This window comes from Piliocolobus tephrosceles, chromosome X (assembly GCF_002776525.5).
Source record: "Piliocolobus tephrosceles isolate RC106 chromosome X, ASM277652v3, whole genome shotgun sequence".
In the NCBI taxonomy this organism is placed as follows: domain Eukaryota; kingdom Metazoa; phylum Chordata; class Mammalia; order Primates; family Cercopithecidae; genus Piliocolobus; species Piliocolobus tephrosceles.
Window position 1 is genome coordinate 73,798,677 of NC_045455.1, and position 23,661 is coordinate 73,822,337.

The 23,661-nt window shown below is 36.4% G+C and overlaps 1 protein-coding gene across 1 annotated transcript in view; it reads right to left on the reverse strand.

Moving 5' to 3' along the window:
- Nucleotides 1-23,661, reverse strand: part of DNAJC15 (DnaJ heat shock protein family (Hsp40) member C15) — an 82,136-nt gene that overhangs the window by 15,034 nt on the left and 43,441 nt on the right. The window contains exons 4-5 of the mRNA XM_023187291.2: nt 16,131-16,207; nt 9,096-9,166 (exon numbers count right to left, since the gene is read on the reverse strand). Of these exons, the coding sequence (XP_023043059.1) occupies nt 9,096-9,166; nt 16,131-16,207 (148 nt within the window). The remainder of the gene's footprint in view (nt 1-9,095; nt 9,167-16,130; nt 16,208-23,661) is intronic.

Genomic DNA, 23,661 nt, shown 5'->3' on the forward strand with positions numbered 1-23,661 from the left:
TCTAACAAGTGCCCAGGGGAAGCTGCTGACAGTGTGGGGACCACGTCTTTAGAAATACTGATAAAATGAAATACATCAACACTTGGATGATTTGTAACTCTCAGTGAAGCAGTATTCCCCAAATGGCCAATGAATGATGTTACAGAATCACAGATGGGAAAAAAGAAAATTCAAAGTAAAAGATAGACCAACGGATTTTAATATAATAGACTTTGAAAGTTCATTGGCATGGTTTCAGGTTCCACAATGCAACTAATCTTTAAGAAACTACCACTTGTTGAGTTCTGGTTTAGTAGCAATGAAGAATATCTGCAATTATCTGAAAAGACGAATAAAATACTATTTCCTTTCCCAACTACTCATTTGTGTCAAGTTGTATTTTCTTCATACATTTAAACAAAACAACGTATCACAAGAGAATAAATGTAGAGGTTGATGTAAGTATCAGGGTATTTTCTGTTAATACCTTCTGTTAAGCCAGACATTAAAAGAGAGGTGCAAAAAGGTAAAACAATGTCACTTTACTCATTAGTCTTCACAAATTTTATTGTGGAAAAGACAAATTTTTATAAAGATTATGTTATCTATACTAATATAACAAGTTTAATATTTTTAAATGAATTAATAGGTAAATATATTTAAACTTTCTCAGTTTTAGGCCAACACAGTGGCTCATGCCTGTAATCCCAGCACTTTGAGAGGCCAAGGTGGGAGGACTGCTTGAGTCCATGAGTTCAGGACCTGGGCAACATAGTGAGATTCCATCTCTACAAAGATAAAAATAAAAAATTAGCTGGGTATGTTGGCACATGCCTATTGTCCCAAGTACTTGAGAGGCTGGGGTGAGACGATTGCTTGAGTCTGAGAAGCCGAGGCTGAAGTGAGCTGTGATCACACCACTGCACTCCAGCCTGGGCAATGGAACAAGACCCTGTCTCAATGAAAACAAAGAAAAAGAAAACAATTACTCAGTGTTAATTTCTATTATTGTAAATACTCATAGAATCCATATAAAGTCTTTTTTGGTATGAGACAAAAAAGTTTGAAAACTGTTGCTTTCATACAAAATGTATGGCATTTAAAAAATTTACTTTGCATACAAACAGAAGGCCTGAAATTCAAATAACTATGAGTAATATATTTAAGAAAACAGAGGAAAGATGGAAAAGATACATAAAATTATAGAGAATTTCACAGAGAATTGGATTTCATAAAAATTTTAGAAATGACATTAAGAGCTTAGTAGATAGTTAAGACAGTGTAGAAGAAAGAACAATGAACTGGAAAAAACGAATAGACCCAGTATTACTTGAGGAGTGGCCAAAGTAATATTTTATTTCAGACCGTAGTAAGTCAAGAAAGTACGCTGTAGTTATTTCTGTTTTGTTTTGTTTTTTGAGACGGAGTCTCGCTCCGTTGCCTGTCACCCAGGCTGGAGTGCAGTGGTGTGATCTCGGCTCACTGCAAGCTCCACCTCCCAGGTTCACGTCATTCTCCTGCCTCAGCCTCCCGAGTAGCTGGGACTACAGGCACCTGCCACCACACCCGGCTGATTTTGTTTGTATTTTTTTTTGGGGAGAGACAGGGTTTCACCGTGTTAGCCAGGATGGTCTCGATCTCCTGACCTCGTGATCTGCCCACCTCGGCCTCCCAAAGTGCCAGGATTACAGGCGTGAGCCACCTCGCCCAGTCAGTATTGCTGTATTCTTTGGATAGTCACTAAAGAAACTGTTTTGTTTTGTTTTCTCTGAGACAGGGTTTCACTCTGTCACCTAGGTTGGAGTACAGTAGCATGATCATAGCTCACTGTAGCCTCCATCTCCCAGGCTTAAGCAATCCTCCCACCTCAGCTTCACAAGCAGCTGGGACAACTAGCATGTGCCACGATGTCCAGAAAATTTTTTTTAAATTTTACTAGAGAAAGGGTCTTGCTATGTTGCCCAGGCTGGTCTTGAATTCCACAGCCCAAGCAATCCTCTTGCCCAGGCCTCCCAAAATAAATTGTCTTTTTAAAAAACGTATCTATCAAGTTATTAAAGAAAAAATTACAAAATTTTTAAAAAACTGAACCAACTAAAAGTCAAGGAACAGAAAAAGGAATATAGGTGAGTCAAATAGAAAACCAAAAGTAACATGTTTTATATATATATATGTATGTATATACACACACACACACACACACACATATATACACACACACGGCCAACATATATAGGTGCATGTGTATATGTATATATTCAAATACCAGTAACTACATTAAATGTAAAAGGATTAAATAGTAACATTAAAAGTCTAAAATTGTCACACTCAAAGAAAACAACCGCATGCTGCTTGGAAGAGAAAACAACAAGAGAGACACAAAAAGGCTGAAAATAAAAAGATGGAAAAAAGATATACCACATAAACACTAACCAAAGAAAAGTTGGTACAGCTATACGTATTTTCGATAAGGTAGGCTTTATGGCAAAAAGCACTACTATAAACAAAGAGAGATATTTAAAACAAGGGAGAAATCCATATGTAATATATAACAATCCTAAATCATTTGCCCCCTAAATGAAGAAACAGACAAATCCACAATCACTGTAGGAGGTTTTACGCCTATCTTAACAGATAATGGAGTAGGCAGACAAGAAATAGTAAGAATGAAAAGATCTGAACAATACAGTCAACGAACTTTACTCACATATCTAGAACACTGCATCGAGTAACTGCAGAATATACATTCTGTTCAAGTGATCATAAATTTTTCCCAAAATTGACCATATGCTAGATCACTGAAATCAGAGTATGTTCTCTTCCCAAATGGAATTAAGCTAGAAATCAATACTATAGAGATAACTACAAAATCCTCTATTGTTCAAAAATGAGGGAATGCATGTCAAATAACACACAGGTCAAAGAAAAAAATCATAATGAAAATTATAGTATTTTGAACTGAATGACAGCTGAAACCAGTGATCTGAATATTCATTTCAAAAAATTAGAAAAAGAACAGCAAATTAAACCCAAAGATAGTGGAAGGAATGAAGTAACAACGATGCAAAAATTTATTTTATAAATAGAGATCAATAAAATAAGAGATGATATAAATAAATTACTAATATTGGGAATAAAAATGTGGCTTAACTCTGCAATTACAAACATTACCAAGGTAATAAGAAGATATTATGAACCGACTTGTTACAATAGACCTGAAATTTTAGGTGAAATGAACAAATTCCTAAGAAAAAAACCTAATAAAAACGATATTAAGGAGAAATGAAAGATGTGAAAGAAATGTGTATCTTTTAAATAAATTGAAATGGCCGGGTGCAGTGGCTCATGCCTATGATCCCAGCACTTTGAGAGGCCGAGGCAGGTGGAACACTTGAGGTCAGGAGTTCATGACCAGCCTGGCCAACATGGTGAAATGCCATCTCAACTAAATCTACAAAAACTAGCCGGGCGTGGTGGCACACACCTGTAGTCCCAGCTACTCGGGAGGCTGAGGCAGGACAATCACTTGAACTCAGGAGGTGGAGGTTGCAGTGAGCAGAGATCGTGCCACTGCACTCCAGCCTGGGCGACAGAGGAAGATTCCATCTCAAAATAATGAAGAAATAAAAAGAAAATAAATAAATTGAATCAGTAATTTTAAACCTTCCCACAAAGAAGTCTCCAAGCCCAGATGGCTTCATTTGTGAGCTCTTACAAATACTTACAAATGAGATTAACAGGAGGCCAAGGCGGGTGGATCAGGAGGTCAGGAGATCGAGACCATCCTGGCTCACACAGTGAACCCCCGTCTCTACTAAAAATACAAAAACATTAGCCACGCATGGTGGCAGGCGCCTGTAGTCCCAGCTACTCAGGAAGCTGTGGCAGGAGAATGGTGAGAACCTGGGAGGCGGAGCTTGCAGTGGCCAAGATTGTGCCACTGCACTCCAGCCTGGGCAACAGAGGAAGACTCCATATCAAAAAAAAAAAAAAAAAAAAAAAGAAATAAGACTAATCTTACACAAATACTCAGAAAGTAAAGAATGCTGCCCAATTTCTTTTAAGAGGCCAGAGTTTCTTGATAACAATATTTATCAACTTTCAAAAAAAGGCAAAACAAACAGTTAATTTTTTTCATAAACAGAGGCAAAATTTTCCCCTTTAATTTATGCCCTGTATAGGAAATCTTTGCCTAAGTCTATGTTTTTTTTAATATGGAAGTTTCTTTTACCTTTCATATTTAGGTTTGTTAAATTAAATAAGCAGGATGTCATTAGCCTGGGGCTGTCTCTGTGTCTCTGTACTTAGTTCCCACATAATGAACTACAACCTAACTTAGTGCTTACACAAACTGAAACCCAACTTAGAAGTATAACAAACAGACAGCTTTAGCAGATCACAAGCAGTCAACTCACCACGCCATGCTCAAACAAGGTAAATGCTTCACCATACCATGCCCATGCCAAATAAGGTAGATGCCTAGCTGAAGCCAATCAGGTGATTTCTCTGCTTTGCTTTTGTATTGGCCTATAAAAGCTTGCTGCTCATGCTGTTAAGGGGGTCCTCTGAACCTCTTCTGGTTCTGAGTGCAGCCCAATTCATGAATCATTTCTTGCTCAAATAAACTCTGCTAAATTTGTCCGAAGGTTTTAACAGGTTATAATCCATTAAGAATTAGTTTTGTATATGGCATCACATGATTCATTTTCCCCATATACATATATATGGACAGATTGATGTCACTGCCTTGACTAATGTTAAGACACCACTAGTTTTACCCACCAATATTTTTACACCATCAGAGCAAAGGTTGGCAAAGTGAAAAAGGAATATAGTTATGATTTGTGCACTTTTCTGCCCACATATTATACTTCAATAAAAAGTATACTTAAAAATAAAAAAAAAGTAGAGTTTGAGGATGAAAGAAAAATGACCTCTTAAAAGGTATACTGGATTGTATCACTCTAGTGCTTAAAAGCTGACAGTAACTTCCCTTTGCATTTAGAACAAAGTTGATATCTTATATAGAACTTACAGTATTTCATTATCATAATACATATCTAGTTTTTAAAATGTGGTTACCACTTTACCTCATGCTATCTTTCCTCTTGCCTATTATATTCCTATCACACTAACTTTCCTTCAGGTCTTTCAGCACACTAAATTCTTTCCTCCCTCAGAGGCTCTGCACGTTAAGCCCCTTTACTTTCTTTACCACTTTTCACACAGCTAGCTCTTTCTCATCCTGTCTCCTCACAGAGGTTTTCCCAGTCATCCTATGTAAAGTTGCCTCTCTCCTACATTTTATATCTTAGCTCATACTTTTTATTGCCTTGCTACAACTTGAAATAGGTTTACTTATTTTTTTGTCTGCTCCTCCATTAGAATGCATGCTGCCATGGGGACAGAGATCTAATTGTCTTGTTGAAGTTGTCTTAAGATTTAGCACAATGCCTGCCACGTAGTAGGTGCTAAATAAATAATTTTTGAATAAATGCAAGATTAGTGTCAGGTTGTTTCCTGTCAATCTAATCTAAGAAATTATTTAATATATTAGTTATCACTCCCAAATCTGTTTTACCTACCAATTGTTTGCCTTGTTTTTATCTATTTGTTTATTCATTTACTCACCAAAAAAAATTATGAATTTAGAGTTTATGACGTGTCAGCCATAAGTTATAAAGAATAAGCTATGTTCTTTACTTTTAAGGATCTCAGCATTTATCAAGGAAAATCAATGCATGATTAAAACCAAATTATCTCTTTACCAAAAAAATTAGTTAACACAAAGGTTTAAATCTAAAATGTTGAAATGAAGGGAAAAGATGAACCCTCCAAAACAAATAGTCTACTAAATCTATCCAAAAAAACAAAAACAAGTTAATTAGGCATCGCCTTTTCTTAGTGAATCCATGCTGACTCTTGGTGATCACCTCTTTCTTTTTCTAAATATTTAGAACACATTTTTAAATGTAATGTGCTGTAAGAAATTACAATATATTATTACCAGGACTTCAAATAAAAATTAGCTTCTTTTACAATGAGAGTAATTAGAGAAAATCCATTCAACAGCATAATTACTTTGACTTGTTTTTAATCCCAATATTTAATTTAATTTGGACTTAAACACTCTAATAAGGAAGTGTGAGAATACTGTGTGTTTATTGAAAGGCATATGAGTGGGAAAAGGTTGAGAATCTCCCCACTGCAGGCAGACAGATTTCATCTAAATACAACAAAGAACTTTCTAGTAGTTAGAGCTGTTCACCAGCAGAGCAAGCTGCCTTGTGAACAGGAAGCTCTTAATCACTAAAAGTCTTGAAGGAGAGCTAATAGGACATTTTCCCCGGGACAGAGCAGAAAGTCCAGATTTAGGAGGCAGCATTGATTAGATCAGCGCCTCTCAAGCTACAGCAAAGGAGTACTTTTTAAATGTTTTAAACATTTCCTATCTGTAGTGGACCAATACTTTTACACAGTGTGAAAGTATCACACATTTGGGTATCATGGCAATGTTATAAAGCTTTCTAAATGTTTACTTCCGATTTCTATTTTTAACGGCACAAACTGGCCTGGCAAGAACAGGCAAAATACACATTGATTAAGACTGCATTAGACAGCCTATAAGAAATCTCTGAGCAATCTGTCCTCTCCCCTTCTACATTCACTATGCATGACTGTAAAACCACTCATTTCATAACCACCAACCTCTTTCTTCATCAATTTAAGAAAAGCAGTCATCTAAAAGATATTAGCCTTGAAAGCATTAGATCAAGGACCTGAGATGCTTTTACTACGTTAATTTTTTATCTCACTACATTGAAAAAGAAAAATTTCCTTTTCACCAAAATACATCTGAATGCTTATTTAAAACTAATTACAAAGATTTATTTTCAGCCATTTCCCACACCTAATTTTCTGGTGTCACTTTCTTTGCACAGCAGATAATGAAATGTGTAACAAATTATAGTCGGTCACACATGTGAAATTCCAAACTTGTCCTATCAGGTGGTAGCAAAACCAACCAAAAAGTTACTTGGGGGTGAGGTGGGGAAACACATTCATGAATTCAGAAGCACTAGAAATGAGATTTAAGTATTTCCAACTACCTATAATACCCAGTGGTGACCTGGCCCAAGTAAATATGTTGAAGGATTCTAAGAAGAAACAAAATTAAGAGCTGCCCATTCTCATACTCCCCAAATACTCTCGGATTTCTCTTTCCAAAGGCAATGAGGCATTTTTGAAAATCTGTTGCCTTCTCATTGAAAACAAAACAATCTTCCTTCTTAAAAGATAATTTTCAGCTTTATGAGCTATCATCTCCCAACTCCATCAAAGACAGAAGTTCCAACATTCCTATCACACTACACTTCTGCCAGAGCAGGAGTTCCTAACTGTGACTATATGGATGGGTTTTAGGAGTGCATGAACTTTCTGAAACTCCAAATGTTTTTAAATTTTGGGTGGATGAGCAGTTATATGGAAAAAGGGTCCACAGTTGTCAATATATTCTTAGAAGGTACAACAATCCAAAAAAAAAAAGCATTTTTCTCATGTTAAAAATCTGATCTGAACAGAAACATAGGGTACAGCCTCTGCATTAATTGAACAGGCATAAAAGGTTATTAAATAATGCAAATAAAAATGACTTTAGAAATAAGTCCCTTCATTTTGTAAACAATAAAACTCATATTTGGAGTTACAGGAGTATTCGAGGCCACAATGCTGGCTAGAAGGTAGAAGCCAAAGAAAAATGCTGACCCCTCGCTCCCAAGTCCATTCTTTCACACCCAGCTACTCACACAGGGCCAGACTAAAGGATATTAGTAAGCCAATACAGTCAACAATCCCACCTCGAATAAATATACCATCTCAAAATAAATCAAGTAATTCTTTAAATACTACTGGCTCATAAGATAAACATTTTCTTTTTTACTACAATTATCTAAAAATACATATTGTTAGATACATTTTAGAACTTGGTTCCTTGCCAGCGGGCACAATCAACAACTTGTCAATCATCGGAAAGACAGACAGGAGTGCTTGACCCTACTGCAATCAATCAGAGAAGGGTATTCACTTGACCTGGAAGGAACAGGGACTGTTTAGGAAACAGAGGGCTTCAAGGAGGCACTTCAACACATTTCTTTCTTAGCCAATTACTCCAAAAGCCCACAATGCAAAGTAAATTCGCCGAGTGAATCTTTCAGTAACTGTTGAAGCTGTTTAGAAATTTTTAGCAAAACCTCTTTTCAAAGTTTATTCTCATGTTTATTCACACTAAAGAACAGTAAGTGCAAAAACCAACAGAGATGATGCTCAGCGAAAAGAATTTTTATGGTAAGTAATTAAGTGAGAAAGCTGAAAAGGAATGCCTTATTTTGGTATTGGTTAGGATGGAGAGTAATCCAAAATTTGTTTTTAATTTTTTTTAAATAATTAGAAAACTGAAAGTCTGTAAATAAGAATCCAAGAAACCCTTCACTCTCCTCCCCCACCCCCCTTTGACTTCTGAAATACAGTGTAACTTTCTACCATCTGTTATTTTAAAGCAGAAACAGCAATGAACATATGGGCTTTCTCTCTCAAGCAGCTGTAGTGTAGTTAAAGTTATAATAATTGTCTTTCTGTAAGATAAATTTACATTAAAAACCTGGCCAGTTAAAAACAAATGGCTCGGCCTCAGAGTCTTCCAGAATAAAATTAAGAAATTCAGAATCATCTATGACATATTACATTCACAGATTTGGAGGAACTCCTCTAACTCTTGTGCTTTTACATTTAAGGTTAAATAAATATAACTTGTTATGCCCAAATCAGTTCATAACTCATGTTTTTGATTTTTCTTGATCAAAACGGCAGGTGCATCACATGGGTTTGGGAAGTCATATATAAAAACCAGCAACTAAGTTATTGAAAGCAGATAATATAAATCTACTTGTGTGAATCACTCCAATCTAAATGCTCTTCTATGAGAAAAAAAAAATCACAATACATGTGGCACACAAACTTCCATCTCAATTACATATCATTTATAATGACTTTAAGTAATCTGAAAGGAATTCACAGCATATTTTGATATACATATTATGAAAAACAGGAATTCTACTTACCTTTATCTGGGTGATTCAAAATCATGATTCTCTTATGAGCTGTTCTAATCCTAGCCTTGCCAGCAGATGGGCTGTAAAAAGAAATTAAAGTGCTTATAATAAATAGTGACAAATACAGATTATGAATTAACGGTTTATATGGGTTTCAAGAAACTAAAACTTAATGAGAATTTCACCATCTTGTGGACAAATATGAAATTACAGCTTTCCACTTAATTCTACTAACCATCAAAATAAATCATTGATTCAATGTTACATGTGCTTTTCTTCAGTCCTTTGTAATGCCAGTCCTTATTCACAATTTAAAAAACAAGCAATATATAGGTTAGGGGAGTCAGCATCTGCAGACAACACTGTAAGTTTGAAAACTTATGCTTCTAAGTTATTTGGGGGGAAGGCAGTATATATGGTGTAACAGAAAAGTATTTGGATTCCAGAGGTACACTGCTGGACTTTCCCCACGCCCCCACCCGCTGAGAAGGAGTCTTGCTCTGTCTCTCAGGCTGGAGTGCAGTTGCATGATCTCAGCTCACTGCAACCTCCGCCTCCTGGGTTCAAGCAATTCTCCTGCCTCAGCCTCCCGAGTAGCTGGGATTACAGATGCGCACCACCCCACCTGGCTAATTTGTGTATTTTAGTAGAGATGGGGTTTCATCATGTTGTCCAGGCTGGTCTCCAACTCCTGACCTCGTGATCTGCGCAACTCGGCCTCCCAAAGTGCTAGGATTAAAGGTGTGAGCCACCACGCCTGGCCCACTGCTGGATTTTAATCCCAGCATTGATATTTAAGATTGGGTAAACCTGATCAAATTTTTATCCTCCTGGTGCTTCAGTTTCCTCACTGTAAAACAGGGCTAGAGCAACTACAAGGATTAAATGAATTAATGCCTACGAAGTGTTAAAACAGTACCTGGAATGTAGCAAGTGCTTCATTATAGTTATCTTTTATCTTTACAAAGGATCTCAAAACTCTTTATATCTCATAGTTGTTTAGCTTTGTGGAAAAAAACCTATGGGAAAAGCTTGGCTGTTAAAGCCTATGCAGTAAACAAACATTAAAGTAGATAATTAAATAATCCTAAAATTATTTGGGTAGAACCCAATTTATCCAGCATTGGAAATGCTGCTCATTAGTACATTTTCTAGGCAAGGAAAAAAAATTAACACTAACAACAACAAAATCCTACTACTGCTACTTAATAGCTATACTATCTTGTTTAAGCTACTTAACTTTTCTGAGTCTCAAATGGGGATAATAATAGTTGACTTAAAGCACAGGGCAATTATTGTCAAACTCAACATAATTTAATTTGCATGGATGAACCACAACATAATAGTTAAAAGCATGTACAGATTCTACTATTTATTAGCTGTGAAAGTTTGTCTTGCTTAAACTCAGTTGCAATTTTCTCAAATGTAGCATACATGTAATAAAACCTACTACCTCCCAGGTTTATTTTAAAGATAAATTAGATAATACAAGTAAAAAGACTAACATAACCTAGCACACATGAAAGTAAAGGATGCTTATGAGAATGTATTAGATATCTCCTGTGTTTGGAAAATAAAGTATGAATAACCTAATTTAACATTTCTTGGATGGCTCGCAGCATTGTCATTACCACCGATTAAACTCTCAAGGTCTGCAGATGTTTGCTTGTCCTCCTACTAAATAGACCTAGAATGTTATTTGTTTAAGTTCCATTTTGAACAGAGCCTTCCCCATGCTATCACTGGTCAATCCTTGATTCTGCTATTGTTCTAGTCTTTGGAAGTTCCTTGCTAGTTACTTGCTACCTCTAATCCGTGGGTAAGTGACAGATCACCAAGCACATTAAAATGCACTATGAACTGCTGCGTGAGCACATAACATAGTCTTCCATGAGTAAAATGAATTAAATATTTTCCTAGAAGGACTTAAGAGTATTCCTTTACCTATGTATTTCAGGCAGCATTATAAACTTACTTTTTGGCTTGTGGGTATCTCCCAGATAGACAATTAAACATTGTCTGGTTAAAAGACTACTGAATTTTGAGAAAGTAACTGTTAAACATCATACCAGATGTATGAACACTATACTGTTTAACTGCCTATTAAGAAATAAAAACCATATTACATTGAAATATTACAGTTCAATGATTTCGAGTTCTGTGGCTAATCTACATTTATCACCTCCTTTTTTTTTTTTGCTACACAGGCGCTCTGTAGCACGTTTTGCCTTTATTACTCATGTTTTCTAGCTGTTCTGTATGTATTTGGCATATTGTGTTACGTAGATTCTAAATAACTTTAGGGCTGAAGCTATGATTTGTTTCTTAAAACAGAACTTAGGATTGCATATAATGCAGGTGCTTATTAATGCATTTTACATCACCCTCCAAAAATGACTATAAAGGTAAACTCCTTAAAAGAACAAATACTCCATATTAGTAAAATACTAATATTATAAAGGATTACTATGCAAATAATTTTACAGTAAAAAAGGGAGAGCTTTAAAAACCTCATTTCATAAAGCTCATCACCATGTGGCCCTCTAAATAATGAAGATCAAAGTTCAGTAAAACCCAAATTTCATATACATAACACACACATACACACATATATATGTCTCTGTCAAATTTCCTTGATAATCAAGTACAATGCTATGAAAATCAGTCCACATGGTTTTGTACATAAAATTCCATAAAGTATTATGCATACTGAGGTACACCAACCACTGAACTAAAGTAAACACAAGGAAGGAAAGTTCATATGCACAAGTATGGCATTCAAAACACTCTGCCTTTAAGATAATAATGATCAGGCCGGGCGCGAGGTTCAAGCCTGTAATCCCAGCACTTTGGGAGGCCGAGACAGGCGGATCACGAGGTCAGGAGATCGAGACCATCCTGGCTAACATGGTGAAACCCCGTCTCTACTAAAAATAAAAAAAAATACAAAAAACTAGCCGGGCGAGGTGTCGGGCGCCTGTAGTCCCAGCTACTGGGGAGGCTGAGGCAGGAGAATGGCATAAACCCGGGAGGCAGAGCTTGCAGTGAGCTGAGATCCGGCCACTGCACTCCAGCCTGGGCGACAGAGCGGGACTCCGTCTCAAAAAAAAAAAAAAAGATAATAATGATCAGACTCCTAATGGTGAGCTCTGGAAATGAGACGTATTCTGCTTTGCTGGCAGTGTTTATTTCCTTTTAGTTATTATTATATTAAGTCTCTTGGACCTTAATACATTTTAATATTAATACATGCTTGTTGCTGTAAAGATTAAACAACATGAGAGACACCTAGTTTTTAAGTTTATTATAAAAATTAGATATAGCTATGATGATATACCTCCAGTATACACAACTTCACTATGAAGCTGAAAATTTAACTTTACATATGATGTTCCCCAGATCCGAGATTTCAAACGGCTCCCTAGAATGCACCTGGCTGGCAGTGGGGATATGTGGAGTGGTGTTCTTGGACCTTGTGGCAAATGGAGCAGTTTTCGTTTCGTCTTTTTTTTCCTCACTACTGAGCTTTTGAGCAACATATAGTGATATGGTTTGGCTCTGTCTCCACCCAAATCTCATCTTGAATTATAACTCTGATAATCCCTGCATGTCATGGGAGGGGAACCGGTGGGAGGTAACCGAATGATGGCGGCTGGTTTTTCCTGTGCTGTTCTCATGATAGTGACTAAGTCACACGAGATCTGATGATTTTATAAAGGGCAATTCCCCTGCACATGCTCTCTTGCCTGCTGCCACTATGTAAGATATGCCTTTGCTCCTCCTTGCCTTCTGCCATAACTGAGGCCTCCCCAGCTATGTGGAACTGTGAGTCTATTAAACCTCTTTTTCCTTATAAATTACGCAGTCTTGGGTATTTCTTCATAGCAGTGTGAGAATGGACTAATATAGTTTATATAAACAGAGTTCCACAAAAGTTTTTAGAAAGCTTAGAAATCATAAATGTGCTGGGCGTAGTGGCTTATGCCTGTAATCCCAGCACTCTGGGAGGCCGAGGCGGGTGGATCACAAGGTCAGGAGATGGAGACCATCCTGCTAACACTGTGAAACCCTGTCTCTACTAAAAATACAAAAATTTAGCTGGGCGCAGTGGCAGGCGCCTGTAGTCCCAGCTCCTTGGGAGGCTGAGGCAGGAGAATGGCGTGAACCTGGGAGACGGAGCTTGCAGTGAGCGGACATCGTGCCACTGCACCCCAGCCTGGGCGACAGAGCAAGACTCAGTCTCGGAAAAAAAAAAAACATAAATGTGCATCATTTCAGACAATACACAATGTTGTTGATAGGTTCTTAAAAACTGTGATTTTAAGCAAAATAATGTATGGCAGGTCCCTGAATAATGTCATTTCCTTCAACATCCTTTCTTTATAACATTGATGAAAAAAAAAATTGGTTTCATTATAGTCATTTTGTTTTAAGTCGCAGTTTACAAGAACCCATGGGTGATATTAAGTGAGGACTTACTATACCAGGTATAAAAACAATTTTCCTGGGCAGCTTTGTAAAATAATTCAGGCTTTTTGTTATAGACATCAGTTATAGTGCAGGACACTACTCTCTTGCAAGGAAAAACATAAGGCAAAGACTCAAATATGTATTTCAATAAACATTTCTCATTATATGTAATATGTCAGAATGTATGGAATCATCTAGTACACACAGAGCATTTTGAAAATAGGTTATCCAAAGGATCAGCTCCGTTTCACCTTCACCTGCCTGTTATAGAGTCTACATAGCTGAGAATCAAGGATCACAGAAAATGGAACCATAGCAATATACTCGCATCTTAAATCATCTTGTCATAATCAACATTGCCTGACTGAAAAGAAAGGGCTAGATGAAAGCAGATAAGTTTTACTTACCGTTCCACTTAATGTGTTAGGGGGCAAATGTCTAGCTTCTGCATTCGTGACAGACATGGAAAGAAAAAGGAGCTAAATTTTTTTCAGCACCTGATATTTGGTAGGTATTATATACAAAGGTATCATCATATCTTTCTTTTATTGTTCCAACAAGGCAGAATATTATTAATCTCAATTCAAAAAGGAAGAAGTCAAAGTATAGAAAAGCTAAAAACAAAACAAAACAAAAATGCTTGACCAAGATCATACAGGGCAATGCCTAAGCGACAGAATCAGGGGAAGAATCTGCTTTGCTTGGCTGACATTTATCGAGTAGTTAGTAAGTACCATGTGTTGCAGGCACATGTTCACTGTGGCACTATTTACAATAGCAAAGATAAGGAATCAGGCTAAATGCCCATCAGTGGTAGACAGGATAAAGAAAATGTGGTACATATACACCATGGAATACTATGCAGCCACAAAAAATAATGAGATCATGGGCTCTGCAGGAACATGGGTGAACTGGAGGCCATTATCCTCAGCAAACTAATGTAGACACAGAAAACCAAATATCACATGTTCTCACTTATATGTGGGAGCTAAATGGTAAGAGGGGAAAAAGACACTGAGGCTTACCTGAGGGTGGAGGGTAGGAGGTGAGAGAGGAGCAGAAAAAACTATTGGGTACTAGGCTTAGTACTCGGGTGACAAAATAATCTATACAACAAACCCATGACACGAGTTTATCTTTATAATAAACCTGCATATGTAACTCTGAACCTAAAAGTTCAAAAAAGAAAAAAACAAACTTCCAAAAAAAGAAGTTCACATATATTATATAATTTAATCTTCACGGCAACCTCATGCAGTTAAAACTAACCTATTATCTCTATTTTTCAGATGATGAAACTGGGGTCACCCATTTAGCAGGTGGTAAACTGGTATTTGCACCCAGATCTACTTGATATCACCAGCGTCTGTGCTCTTAATCACTGAATCTTCCAAGTGAATTTTATACAGCTTTCAGTTCTATGGGATAAAATTTTATAAACATATCTTAAGAGAATGTAAAAATATAGGCAATTCCTGTCTGTCCTAACAACATAAGTGCCCTGCATAATATTAAAGGATATCCTCAAAAACCTTTGTACTTGGTTTTATAAAGTGTTTCATACTCAGATTTCAAGATCATTAACAGGGTATTTTGGGAGGCCGATAAAAGTTCAGGAAAAATAACAATGCCATTCTGAATGATATTAAGCAAGAAATAGTTGGCAGTATAGCTAACTTCCTAATCCGACTTTCATGCTTAAAATGATTTTCTATTTTCTATTGTCTGATAAGGAGAGATCTCATCTCTTCTTAGATGAGATCTCTTAAATAAAGCACCAAGCTAAACTGGGCTCCTCCCAACTCTTTCGTTTTTTCTGCTAGGTCATAAAAAATAATAAAATGTTTGGCTTTTTAAAAAAATCTTTAAATTTAAAAAAATTTACAAGATATCAAAAATGTTTTGTCAATATAGCACTTTATTACCTAATTTGCTTAATTGTGTTCATTATATCATCAGAAGATTTGTTGTACATGACATACTGTAACCAATTCCCACAAAAACTTGAGAGTAGGCTCTAAGGGAATATATGATAAACAAATGAATATCGTAGGGGAAAATATTCTTCACATTAAATGTTAAATGATATCACACAGCAATCACATATCATTAATTTTCTCTCATACTGTCCAAAGTTAGACAATAAAAGGATACCAAGGTGAAACAAGCACAATAAATATGCTTGATGTCACAATGCAGAAGCAGAAAAGAACTATGAAACATATCCTGCATTATAATTTTAAAAAACGATACATATCAAATTATAAAACTGAGTCCAGAGAGAATGTCACAAAAAGGGATATTTTGATTAACTGAAACATTAGTATTCAATTATAGATCCTTGTTAAAGAATAAAGGTACTTCACAACTTTGCCTGTTTTTTTGTTTTGTTTTGTTTTTTTAGGGAGTGGGATACTTCTAGATTTGAGGCTTTAAAATGTAAAAATTTGGTATTTTTTCCTCTGCCGCCTACTCATAATTTTAAATGTTAAGTATAACCTTATTGTAACGTTTTCTCTTTTTTAAAGATAAGCTTGGCCACAGAACAAAACAATACTTATGCTGCACACCTACCTTACACCTAAAATAAGACCAGCTTCTCGCCTACTCATTTTCTGTTCAAATCCTCCTTTGTAGTAGAATGAAAAGCTCTGTATAGGAAAGAAAGAGCAAGAAATCATTAGTTTCACGTATGAGGTGGCATGACCTCAATCTCATCGTGTAGCTGCAGTGAGAGTAATGCATTTTACTAGAAGTCAACTCAAAATTATGGGCGGGGGGGAAGCACCAAACAAAGAAACTTCTCAAGAAATTCTGACCAATAGGAAGTCTTAAAAAATGTTAACTTTTTTTTTTTCTACAAAAAGTTGGTGTAGATTAATTTTTCTACACCAAGATATAACAGGAAGAACAAAAGAGATTGGTAGAAGCAAAACGCTTGAACTTTTTCTAAGCTCTGTAGTACTTTTCTCATTGGATAACCTCGATCAAGTCATTTATGTTGATATGGCAGACATTGTTTAGCCTTTTACAGTAGCCAGCAGATAATGGGGAGGAACTGACGAAGTGGGGAGTATGTCCCACTAGCAGACAGGCAAGCCAAGAGAGGCTGGGAATTGTACTGGGTTTTATAAAGTGTTTCATACTCAGATTTCACTGCGAGCCAAGAGAGGACTGAAAGGTTCCAATGCTCCTGGAGAGGTGTGAACAAGGAGAAGAGGAGGATTCAAGATGTAATGGGAACCAGACTGTGGAGGGCCTTGTAAACAATGGAAGGAATTTAGAATTTTAAGTGGGAGAAGAAGCCAGAGCACTGGAGTAACCATCTAACTTCGATTTAATCTAACTGCCATGTAGACAATAGAAAGGTGCAAGCAGCAGACCAGTTTAGAAAACATAACAATAATCCAGACAATATATGATGATGGTATGAACTAAGGTGGTAGCAGAGCAGGTGATAAAAACGGTTAGATTCTGGATGCATACTGAAAACAGAACTAACATTTGCTTGATGGATTGAATTTGGGATATAAGTAAAAGAAAAATTAAGAATGATGTTGAGGACATTGTTAGGTGTTCACCAGATCCCGCATCAGGAGAGAAGGACTTACTCCCCGGACACTGGGGCTGTGGCTGGCTGATAGGTCCCAGCTGTCAGACACTTTAGGAATTGCTTTGCCTAAAGGAAGTCAAGCTCATCCCACTTTGCAGGGCAGCCTGTATCTACTGACTGGTTGACATGGGATAGGAACACTGTAGTTCTCTAGGGTTCAGTCCTTGGACTTCTTATATATACTCACTTCTTATATACTCACTTCCTGGGTAATGTCATTTAATCCTATGACCCCTTGCCCCAACTTGGGATAACCACAATGGTCATCCTTGCTTAGAGGTTATTGTGAGACTGGCTTAAGGCTTTTGGTAGGACTGCACTGAAGCCTAACATCCTTCCCTTTCTTTCTGGAGTTGTTTATGCTAAGAGCACCCTTTAATAAAGGTATAGCTTGCTAATCTTTATCTCACTCTGCTTTCAAGAGAACCCAAGCTGTGCAAATGACTTCAAGGTTTCTGGCCTAAACTGTCAAACTGCCATTTAATGACTTAGGAAAGGAGCAGCTGTTTATTTGTTGTGAATAACAGACACGAGGAGAATGATTTCGGATATATTTAGTTTGAAATATCTTAAATATCCAAGTGGAGAATGTGTGACTTAACATCAGACTTAACACTTGTGAGTCATTAGTGGACAAACAGCATTTTAAAGCCATGAGACTGAATGAGATGGTTTAAAAATTAGAAGTCCAAGGAGTGTTCCCTAAAGACTGCTACACTTAGTGATATAGAAACGGAGAGGAATCAGTAACGGAGGCTGAGAAGGCCTAGCAGTAAAGGAGGAAGATAACTACAAGTCAAGAGTGAGGAAACTAAAAATGGTTGCAAAGTTTCTGATAGGTAAGGAAAAATGAGAGCCAAGAACTGACTTCTGGATTTAGCAAAGAGGACATCAAAAACTGAGAGGAGCTGCAGACAGTGAGATGAGCGTACGATTAGTGTGTTTTAAGACAGAATGGGAAGACAGGAATGGAGACAGCAAGTAAAGACACTATTTTCAGCAGCACTAAACAGAGAAACAGGATGTACAAACTCAGCTTTTAGGAGGAAACATACACATATATGATTACAGGCATATATCTTTCTAAGCATGAAATAATTTCCTTACAAAAGTAGGGAAAAATAGGTATGCTTACATGAAATAAAATCTGAAAGCATATAAATAATGCTTTAAACTTATTTTTAGCTGGTGGGATTATAATTTTTTTTTCAACTTCAAAATTTTCAACAATGAGCACGTGCTATTTATACAATTAAAGAAAAAGAATACGAAAAGAAACCAAGGAAATGACTAGAGCTTTAAAAATGGGTTGTAGGGAGTCAGATCTGGTCATTTATATAAGCTATACTCTTTAAACAGCTTGTTATAAATTTCTACTTGGTAATAAATAATTCCTGGCAATTAATTCATTCAATAAACACTTCAGCAACTGCTGTGTACCAAGCACTTTTCAAATGAGAATCAAGGTCTGTCCTTCATCACACAGATGCTAATCTATCAATGAATCAATACCGTGAGAATATAATGTACTATCCAAGTTTCAAGTAATTTATAATCAGTAAAAAGACAAATAGTACCCCACCCCTGACACAAGTTTTGAGGAGAGGAAGGATACCAAATTGGGTTAAGTACACATACTAACCTCAACAAATTTTATATCTTTCTAAACATACACAGAGAGCATGTACACATATAAAGAGAGATATAGAGAGAAATATAGATACAGATACAAATGGAAAGAAGTAAGGCGGCCAATTGTGGTGCCTCACGCCTGTAATCCCAGCACTTTGGGAGGCCGAGGTGGGCGGACCACCTCAGGTCAGGAGTTAGAGACCAGCTTGGCTAACACGGTGAAACCTCGCCTCTACTAAAGATACAAAAATTAGCTGGGTGTGGTGGTGCACGCCTGTAATCCCAGCTATTCTGGAGGCTGAGGCAGGAGAATCGCTTGAACCTGGGAGGGCAGTGAGCTGCGAGTACACCACTGCACTCCAGCCTGGGCAATGGAGACAGACTGTCTCAAAAAACGAGGGACTTGGAGGAACAGGGGCTGATTTTAAGGTTTCTTTCAGGAAACCAAAATTTGTACTTGATGCATACCTTACTCCCTAAATTAATTAGTTGATTTAGTCATAACAAAATAGAAGTATCACCAAATATTTGTTCTTACTTTTGTTTTTAAATCATGCCTCAACTAATACATAGAGTAATTATTCAGGAAAAAAAATATTTCAATGAGTCTTTATTTACCTTAGGGAGCTCTAAAATTTGGAGCCAGCATAATAAAAAAGATAAATTTATCATGTTTCATTAACTGTCATTCCCACTATAGTCACAAAGCTCATTAACCTTAAAAGCAGGTATTGGTATCTGAGCAATTTTTTCACTTTCAGTTTTGCCCAGGTAGATATAGAGTTTCAGAAAAGGCTACCTAAAATCTAGTGTCGGGAAGAAGTTCCTATGAACACTGATTTTATTACGAGTAAGTCAATCTGTATATACATATAATCAACACAACCCTTCCAAAAGAACTAGACCATTTTAAGAACAGAGACTTAACATTTAGGGCTGTGTGCAGAAAAGTATACAAAGAGAAAACAAAAAATTGCTATGTTACTCACTACTAAAATACATTCAGCCCTCAGTATCTGTGGGTGACTGGTTCCAGGACCACTCATACTAAAATTGGCACATACTCAGGCACCAGGGTCAGCCCTACAGAAACCACAGATACAAAAACTTGGCCTCAGTGTAGGTGGGTTTTACATCCCATGAATACTACATTTTTTATCTATACTTCATTGCAGACGTGGAGGGCTCATTGAGTTTATTTTTTAAAATCATGATTAAGTGGACCTGTGCAGTTCAAACCCAGGTTGTTCAAGGGTCAACTGTATTTACACATTTCTTCAGAGAAAATCATGCTTCCTAAACTTCTAGAAATTTTAGGTCTTATAATATATAACTTTAAATAGAATGAAACTGTTATCACAGTATTTTAATCTATTGTTATGTCTGAATTAATATCTATGCATGAGCAAGCACAAAATTGTAACTCTGTACTCCTTTTCACTAATAAAACTGAAAGGTCCTTTTAAGCTTGAAAAGAATATACCCATATTGCATTATATTATGACTTACAGATATAAGCCACTGCAGAACCATTTTCTGACAATGCTGTGGTAGGTCAAAGAAAATGTTTAGATCCAAAAAATGAGATTACTATAAGGAACAAGTATACCATCAAATAGATGGAGTAAATCGTCCTTTTCTTCTAAAAACAGAAACACATCGTGGACCTTACAAATGATTATTTTGTACTATCCCATTCATAAAATATTGTATATATAAACAACAAAAATCAAAATCATTTTCCTTCTAAAATTAGAACTAAATGCTGTAGTGCCATGTTAGATCATTTTGTGTCTCCTTTACTAAGTTAAACCAAAGTCTTCATTAGCTTATTCGTTCATTCAATAGCTTGAAACACAAAAGTCCTCCAGGCAACTAGAGAAGAACTGGATCATCCCACAGTTTTAAAAGAATACGTTTATCATAAGCTATAAACTTTATTATATACAATAATCTATTTGATATATAAAGCTAAAGAAGGATGATTTTAATTAGTATATTTTTCCATAAATTTCACTTGACCATAAAACAAAATAAATGCAATTTAGAAAATAATATTCAAATAAAATATTCAAATAAAAGGACAGATTCACAAATAGAAAATTATAAGCCTCAAAAACAAAAATGAAGGATGGGTTTTATCCCCAGAAAAAAATTTAAGGGTAATTAGCCATTGGCTGAGTCAACAATATATATTAATATATTAATTAAAAAATCAAGCAAAAGGGCACTGGTTCAAAAGAGCAGACTGAATCATAAAGGTATTTTGCTTTCCAAAGTGCCTTTGAAATGAGAAAAGACAGTGTACATTTTAAAACACCCTTAATAGGCCTGGAAAACAAGAAATGGAATAAACAGCAAACCAGAAAGTTTAAAGAAATCCTAGGTAAAATTTGCATGTACAGAAAAATCCCAGCAGCTTCAAACACCAGAGAAAAGAAGAAACCCTTTTCAGAAAACAAGAACACTAAATTCAGAGTCAACAACAACAATAAAAAATCAGCGTAACTTATTAAACCAGAACAATATAAACAGATCATTCCTACTCTACTAATATAGAGCCTAAGACGCCAGGCACCTGTCACTTTTGCCCTTAGGCTGAGAAAGAGAACCACATGCCTCTTTCTCTGATATGCATCTTATTCTGGGTGGTAGGTACTAAAAGAACCAAAGAGGCATACCAGCAGATCCCATTTCAGAACCCAGAAGTGTAGGGAGGTGAGAAGCTATGTCAAGGAGTAAAATGTACACAGTGCTCAACCTCTCCTGGACTCTCCAGGTACCTGCCTCTAGTCTCCTTGCTCTGAAAGACATGCCTGTTAACAAACCCACCTATGTTATTTACAGCCCATGGTCAACACTCTCATTCCATTAAGTTGTTGAGGCAACCCTACCAAACTGCTGAAGGAAAGTTAAGAACATTACTTCTATTAGTCAATTTAGTCATCATAAATATAAATCAACAACCAAGGATCATTGGACATTTGAGCAAATCCAGTATCATGGAGGGGAAAAAAAGAACCAATATGAACACCTAACAACTGGCTTTAGGAAAAGGAGATAAAAGAAGAGAATTTGGCCAAATTCTAATTAATGGCTTTAGAAATATTCAAAAGGATACCACATAATTAAAAAATAGTTTGCTAGAAAGAAGAAAGAATTCTTGGAAGTTAGAAAATTACTAATGTTGGCCGAGTGCAGTGGCTCACGCCTATAATCCCAGAAGCTCGAGACCAGTCTGGCCAACATGGTGCAACTCCATCTCCAATAAAAATACAAAAATTAGCTGGGCGTAGTGGCGAGTGCCTGTAATCCCAACTACTCGGGAAGCTGAGGTAGGAAAATCACTTGAACTCAGGAGGCAGAAGTTGCAGTGGGCTAAGATTGCGCCACTGCACTACAGACCGGGCCCTGTCTCAAAAAAAAAAAAAAAAAATTACCGATGTTAAGAATTCAGTGGATAGACTGAATAACAGAATGGACATTGCTAAAGGCCAACCTCGTGATCTGGAAAATAAGCTGTGAAAACATTGTAGAATGAAGAGCAAAGAAAGATAAGGAGATGGAAAATAAGAGATAAATTGGTAAGAGACATACAGGATAGACATCTTTTTATCAGGTCCAACATCTTTCTGTTCGGAGTTCCAGAAGCCGAGAAGAGAGACAATGAAAGGAATAAATAATAAAAGAAAAAAAAATGCAAGAAAATCTTACAGAACTAAAGACCATTTTCAAATAAGTTAGGGCTAAGAATTCTTGTGAAATTCCAGAACATCAGTAAGAAAGAGAAAATCCTACAAACTTTCAGAGCAAAAAAAAAGCCGCCACCACCAAAACCTAAAACCCAAAACTCAAACAACAAAAACCAAAACAACAGGTTGTCTACAATGGAATAAGAATAATAAGACCACCAAAAAATCTAGCTGTGAGTATGCAGGAATGCAGGAGTGCAGGCACTGAGGCTTAGTCTCAGCAGAGATTTCTATACTTCTCTAATGTTGGCTCCACCAAATTTCAAGGAGCTACCAGCTGATAATTAACAGTGAGAACAAAAGAAACAAACTGTTTAACAAAGCAGAAAAAACATTTATCATCCATGTGTTCCGTATAAAAAACTTATTCTACGCACTATTTCAGCAAAATAAAAAAAAAGTATGAAAAAGAGAAAGATAAGATTGAAAAACAACATGTTAAAGCTTAGAGAAAAAAAAAATAAAGTTTAAAAAACCAATGAAAAGAGACCCCCATTGAAACTTGAGCCCTGGACAATCTCCTTTGAACGACAGAGACTTAGTGACACCTAATTACAGTTCCTGTCTTTTTAGTAACCCTATTTGGTTCAATAATTAATAATATTTACAAAATCAAAACACTATATATACTGTCTTTATGAGGTGTGACACTGGGATTCATTAGTACCAAGAGAAAGTAGGCACATACTTCATTTCTCAGTTTCCCTGGAATGATTACTATTTTTTAAATTGTTTAAAAATACTTGCATCTTTACTGAGGTAAAAATATAATAACGATTATGATAAAGATAAAGATATTCTAAGATGTTTTACTGTAAACTCTAACAGTAGCACTTTGTGAAAAAGCAGCCAGATTTATTGAAAGCCAGGTTTCTTACCTTGAGGCCCACAAGGAGGGAAAGGGGGGTACACATCATTTCCCTTTAAGAAATGCAGGTACCAGGCTCAGACTCTTTATATTAAATAGGACAAATAAGACTCCTCTGAGAAGATGAGGGAGCAGGTCATGTGAGCCACTGAAGAAAGAGTTTACATGAGCGTATCCCTTATAATCTCCTGAATTACCCTGCCTTATCTGTGAGCCTCTACCAAACACTGAAGATTTTCT